This window comes from Dipodomys spectabilis, unplaced genomic scaffold (assembly GCF_019054845.1).
Source record: "Dipodomys spectabilis isolate Male_0828 unplaced genomic scaffold, ASM1905484v1 ptg000499l, whole genome shotgun sequence".
Lineage (NCBI taxonomy): Eukaryota > Metazoa > Chordata > Mammalia > Rodentia > Heteromyidae > Dipodomys > Dipodomys spectabilis.
Genome location: NW_024871176.1, coordinates 2,820,533 through 2,826,532, shown reverse-complemented (window position 1 = coordinate 2,826,532; position 6,000 = coordinate 2,820,533). Strand labels below are relative to the sequence as shown.

Genomic DNA, 6,000 nt, shown 5'->3' with positions numbered 1-6,000 from the left:
GGATCAAGGGGTCTTGAGTGGCTGAGGGACTGGCTCAGGAGACTTCTGAGGTCCAGTGCCTGCAGCCTTTTCAAGGGACCCTGCAGGACAGACCTGAACAGGAGCGACAGCCGGCCGTGACCCAGTGGATTCATGCACCCGCAATCTGCCTTTGGCAGTGAAGGGTGGGGAGGGCACGGTTTTGTCAGAGCCACTGCAGTGTATAAAGGCATTGCATTGCAGCAGGAAACACAAGGAGACCCAGGAGGGCGGATGACACCACTGAGGGGCGGGGACCAGGACACAGCGGAGGACGAGAGGCAGAGCAGGGTCCTGGGGGAAGAGGGGGTCCCATGGCAAAGGTTCAGCCACGTGTGTCCATGCTTAGGAACCTGTGGCTGCCTTGGCTGGAGCACTTAGGGGCAGCCACTGTGCCAGCCATCTGGGCAGAGAGATCCAGTTAGGAGCTGAAAACCCTGTCAGAGGAAAAGGAGGAAGGAATTAGTGCTGTGACTGCTGAGGTGTTCTACTTCCTTCAGAAGTCTTAGAGGCCTAGGGGTGGGTATGGAGGCTTACGACTGTAACCCCAGCACTCAGCAGGAAAAGGCAGGAGGATCTTCAGTTCCAGGCCACCCTGGGCTACAGAGTGAGTCCCTGTCTCAGAAAAAAATGAACTAGAAACCTGGGGAAACCATCACTCTGGAGGATGTTTCTTCTGTAGCCTTAGTGTGTTGGATGAGATACACGGCTCCCCTTGAATGCATGACTTGATGGACAAATGAATGTCTGGGCTGCTGTAGCCAATATCCAGCTCAGAAATTCCCTTCCCTCCAGGTAGACATAACTCCATGCCAGCTATATGGCTTGGATGGATGAATAAATGAAGGAGTGAAGGGAAAAATGGATAGAGGACTAGATAGATGAATGGATGAAAAAAGAGATATATGTGTATATGAATGAATGGATGGATTGGTGAATAAATGAAGATAAATGATGGATAGATGGATGGATGAATGGACAGATGGATGATCTGATGGAAGGATGAATGGATAGCTGGATGAACAGATGGAAAGTTGGGAGAATAGATGGCTGGCTGGATGATGAATCCTCACCAACACAGCTGCATGCACAGGCTCATGAAAGAAGCTTTTGACAATCAGTCAAGGAAGGTGTGATCCTCAACAATTGAGCCAGAAGACCCAAGTCTGCATTGAGATAGCTGTGTCTCCTTAATGTGAAAACAATGAGGGTAGTGAGATAAGCAACCTGTGCTTTGTGCTGCTAGAAGAGACAGCTGAGCTCCTATCTGCTTCAGGAGCACAGCAGATTTTGGGGAGGGGGTACTGTATATTCAGGTGGCAATCAAGAGACAGACTCTTTGCTAGTCTCTTGGTGCCTCTGAGCCTAGTGATTTCTGGAGAGCAATGGTCAAAATCCTGTCTGTTGTCATCAGCAGGACTGAGGAAGCTCTGGCAATGTGGGAGGTGAGGGAGCTGGCTTGAAGGATAGAACAGTGGTAGAAAACAACTTCCCAGAGGTGACAAGTTCCTCCTTCTACTAGGGGGCGCCCCAGATGGATGTAGGAATCCAAAGGACAGTTCCTCTGTTCTGGGGTGTGTGTGTGGGAGGCAGGGGTTCAAGGTCCCCTGAAGCCTTGTTAACATGCTAACCACCTTGTCCCAACTTCCAGGTTTCTGATCTAGTAGGTCTGGAGAGGCTGAGAACTCACATATTTTCTTTCCTTCCTCCTTCCATCTTTTTTATTTTTTTGAGACAGATTATTACTATATAGCCCAGGTGTACCCCAAACTCATTACACAGCCAAGGCTGGCCTCCAACTCACGATCCTTCTGCCTCCACCTCTCTAGTGCTGGAACCACAGGCCTGCAGTGCTGCACCCAGGGAGAAGTGCACTTCTAATCCTGTCACAGGGGCCTTGATGGTACTGCTGCTGGTGTGGGGACTGCACCACTGGACAGTCAGACATCTGACCTCCAGGAGGGGAAGATGGGGCTGTGCCCTCCCTCCCCTGAGGACACAGGCACTCACTCATCCGTGTCTTTTTTGCTCTCTTCAATGAAGGCAATGGACTCAGATCTAAGGCGATTGGTCACTTCGTAGGTTCGCAGGGTGACTCCGAAAATGTCCTCATGGTACCGGTTGTCATCCTGGGGGGAAGCAACAGCCAGGGGATGGAGCTCAGATGACAGCCAAGGGCTTGGAATGCACCCAAAGAAAATAGGCTGGGAAGAAATGAGACTAGGCCCGTTCCTTGAATAAGCACTACGTATCTAATGCAGTGTTATTGGGGGGAGGGGTGTTGGGGGCCGAGATTAGCTTTGGAGGTCAGTGGCAGTCTGAGACTCTCTCTCTCTCTCTCCCTCCCTCTCCCTCTCTCTCTCTGTCTCTCTCTCTCTGTCTTTCTGTCTCTCTCTGTCTCTCTGTCTCTCTCTGTCTCTCTCTGTCTCTCTCTGTCTCTCTCTCTCTCTCTCTCTCTCTCTCTCTCTGTGTATTTGTTTTTTCTCCTCCTCAGGGCAGTTGCTCCCATGGTTAGGATCTGGGTGGCTGGGCTGCCATAGTGAACAGCCAGCTAAGGGCCTTCCCTCCGGTGCACGGCATGAGAAGGTAAGCATGGGTGACCCAGATTCCACTCATCTCTCTTGGACCCATCTTTTGCTGGTAGCAGGGTCAAACTTGGGACCTGAAGCTTCCTAGTCAGGTGCCCTAGCATCTGAGTTATGCCCCAGCCCTTTTGCTTTACTTATTATTATTATTTTTTGAATAGGGTCTCACATTAATTCCAGGTTGGGCTTGGACAGCTTTCCTCCTATTTATACATCCTATACACATGGGATGACAAGCACCGGCCACCATACTCAGCTTTATCAGTAAGATAGGGTCTCATTAACTTTGTGCCTAAGCTGGCCTGGAACCATGATCCTCCTGATCTCTGCCTCCTGAGTAGCTGGGATGACAGGTCTGAGCTACTGCTCCAGGCCTGGACAGATCTCTTTGTGCAGTATCCAGCCTACACAACTGTTGAGGGCAGTGCTGCAGCTGGATTCTAAAGGGTAGGAAAAGATGGGTTCGTATCATTTCTGACGTGTTAATGTCCATCCACTGCAGCCTACAACCATATTCACGACGTGCACCTGCAGATCCAGGCATCCTGTCTTCTCTCGTACCACTGGGTTGGGGAGCTGGCTTGTGTCTCGAATCCCCAGCCATAGGGCAGAAAGAGGAGTCTGGGTATTATCATGGCTCCCTTAACTGGTCACACAGGTGGGTGAGGAAGAGGAGACAGGACGCTGGTGGGTCACTCACCCTCAGCCGGCTGATAAACACGCCAGCATCCTCCTCCGAGAGCTTCCCCTGCTGGGCCATGATGCGCTGGATGGCTTTGAGGACGTCGGCGGCCATGGTGACGTCCCCACAGACATAAATGTGGCCCCCTTGCTCCTTCAGGGCTCGGTACACGGGTTCTGCCAGGTGTTCCTGCAGTACGTCCTGCACGTACTTCTGCGGGGGCAGAGGACAGGTAAGAAGGGGTAAGGGCCAGGCCCCTGTGGCTCACGCCTGTAATTCTAGTCACTCAGGAGGCTGAGATCGGAGGATTATGGTTCAAAGCCAGCCCGGGCAGGAAAGTCCGTGAGACTCTTATCTCCAAAGAAGCACGAGAAAATTGGAAGTGGTAGAGTGCTAGCCTTGAGCTGAAAAGCTCAGGGACAGCACCCAGGTCCAGAGTTCAAGACCCATGACTGACAGAAAAGGGGGGGGCTAGGCCACGCCCCTCTCCCCCCCGACCCCAAGCAGGCACTGTGCAGCTCAGGGGGAAGGTTACATAGCCTGACTCCAGGAAAGAGCAGTGAGGGACTGTCTCCACCTCCTGAGTAGGAGGGATTATAGGGGTGCACCACCACACGTGGCATCAGATGGCTTGTCCTAAAAATGGTTCCCGGGGGGCCATCCTGTCACAGGATGCCAGCTGCTGACAGCTAGCCACTCTCCAGTGCCCTTGACCGCCCTCGTCCTCAAGGTCCTGGCCCCTTTTCTGGGATCCCTGGGCCTCCCCAGGATCCAACAGAAACACACTCAGTCCTGTGGCTCGCATCCATTCTCACAGGTGGCTGCCCCTTACATGCTGCTACATTTTAAAAGAAGTCTCTATTGTTAACTTTGTAGGTGTGGTGGTGGTGGTATTGGGGATCAAACCCAGGGCCTCCCAGGCCTAGGCAAGTACCTCCTGCTATGAAGAGAGCTGTGCACCATTATACCCAGCATAAACTTTTTGTGTGTGTCCCGACTGGGGCTTGAACTCAGGGGCCTAGACACTGTCCCAGATTTTAGCCTCTTGAGTAGCTAGGATTGTAGGTATGAGCCAGTAGTACCCGGCTTAAACTCTGTGTGTGTGTGTGTGTGTGTGTGTGTGTGTGTATGTGTGTGTGTGTGTGTGTGCTAGTACTAGGGCTTGAACTCAGAGCCTGGGCATTGTCCCTGAGCTTTTTCACTTGAGCCACAATTCCATTTCTGGCTTTTTTCTTTTTTTGGAGGGGGAAGGAATAGTTAATTGAAGATAAGAGTCTCACAGACTTTTCTGCCTGGGCTGGCTTTGAACAGAGATCCTCAGATCTCAGCCTCCTGAGTAGGTAGGATTATAGGCGTGAGTCACTGATGCCTGGTTTAAACATTTTTTAAAATCATAGTAAAATACATCTAAGATACAATTTCCCCATTTTTTTACGGTGTTAACCAGCTCATTCAGTGCCACTAAAGATATCCATAATGTTGTGCAACCATCACTATGATCCAGGATTCTGGAACTTTCCTGTCCCTGCTAGTGAAACCCTGTGGCCACTAGGTCGCCCCTCCATGTCCACCTTCCTCCAGCCCCTGAACAAACACTGGCGGGCCTGGATCCGTCTCTTCTGGAATCCTGTAATGTGGCTGTATTTCCAACAGGTGTCGCTGTCTCTGGGCCCTCCAGGCTGTAGCATGGCTCTGGGGGGAGGTGTGCGCGCGTGCGCAGGTGGCGGGCATACCTTTGGTTTGTCGGGCTCCCGGGAGTAGGCGGTGTAGAGCTCTCTGAAGACCCCCTTGCTCTTGGCTTGCAGCGTCTCCTCCCTGTAGATGTGGTCAATCTGGGACTGGCGACACCCGAAGACCAGGACCATGGGGCAGGGACTCAGTCCTGGGGATGGGGAGACCCCGGTCACCAGTGGCTCTGGTAGCCGAGTGCTGGTGGTGGTGGTATTGGAGATGCAGAGTTGGGGATCGGGACCTCAGGGCATGGTATGCAGACGCACGCTCACAGACACGGGGCAGGGCGGTGTGTGTGCCCTGCCCATGTGAGCACACATATGCACACATGTGCTGACACACTGAAAGAGAGAGGCAAGTGAGTCCGGGCTTTTGGCCAACCTCTCTTTCCTGGGTGTCAGTGTTTTCCTCCCCCCTCAGACTACTTGGCAGCCCCCACCATTGGGCCAGGCTGAGAGCGCAGACTGTGAACCACACTGCCAGGGTTCGGATCCCAGCTGTGCACAGTGATGAAATCTTACTTCAATTTGTGAGCCTAAGGTCCCCTCAGGTGCAGAACGGAAACAGACATTTCTCTCAGTGTTCACAGGCATTGGTTTCTAGGACCCCTTCTTGGATGGGTAACAAAATCTGTGGATGCTCAAGTGTGTGCGTGTGTGTGTGTGAGAGAGAGAGAGAGAGAGGCAGACAGACAGAGACAGAAACAGAGTACTAGGGCTTGAACTCAGAGCCTGGGTGTTGTTCCTGAGCTTTTTCCACTCAAAGCTAGCACTCTTCCACTTCTGGCTTTTTGGGGTTCATTGGACATAAGAACCTGCTTTCCTGCCAGGACTTCCCTGCCTGGACTGACTTCAAATCCTGATCCTCAGATCTCAGCCTCCTGAGTAGCTAGGATTGCAGTCATGAGCCACTGGTGCCCAGCTGGCTCTGAATATTTTTGACCTTCATTTGAGTGACTGACTGATGGAGACTGGATGTCGGCCA

General features: G+C 52.2%; 1 protein-coding gene across 1 annotated transcript in view; it reads right to left on the bottom strand.

Annotated features, from left to right (window-relative positions):
* Positions 1 to 439: 439 nt before the first annotated feature.
* Nos1 (nitric oxide synthase 1) overlaps positions 440 to 6,000 on the bottom strand; it is a 63,557-nt gene continuing 57,996 nt past the window's right edge. Inside the window, exons 25-28 of the mRNA XM_042669603.1 lie at positions 5,019 to 5,167; positions 3,304 to 3,498; positions 2,029 to 2,147; positions 440 to 455 (exon numbers count right to left, since the gene is read on the bottom strand). Of these exons, the coding sequence (XP_042525537.1) occupies positions 440 to 455; positions 2,029 to 2,147; positions 3,304 to 3,498; positions 5,019 to 5,167 (479 nt within the window). The remainder of the gene's footprint in view (positions 456 to 2,028; positions 2,148 to 3,303; positions 3,499 to 5,018; positions 5,168 to 6,000) is intronic.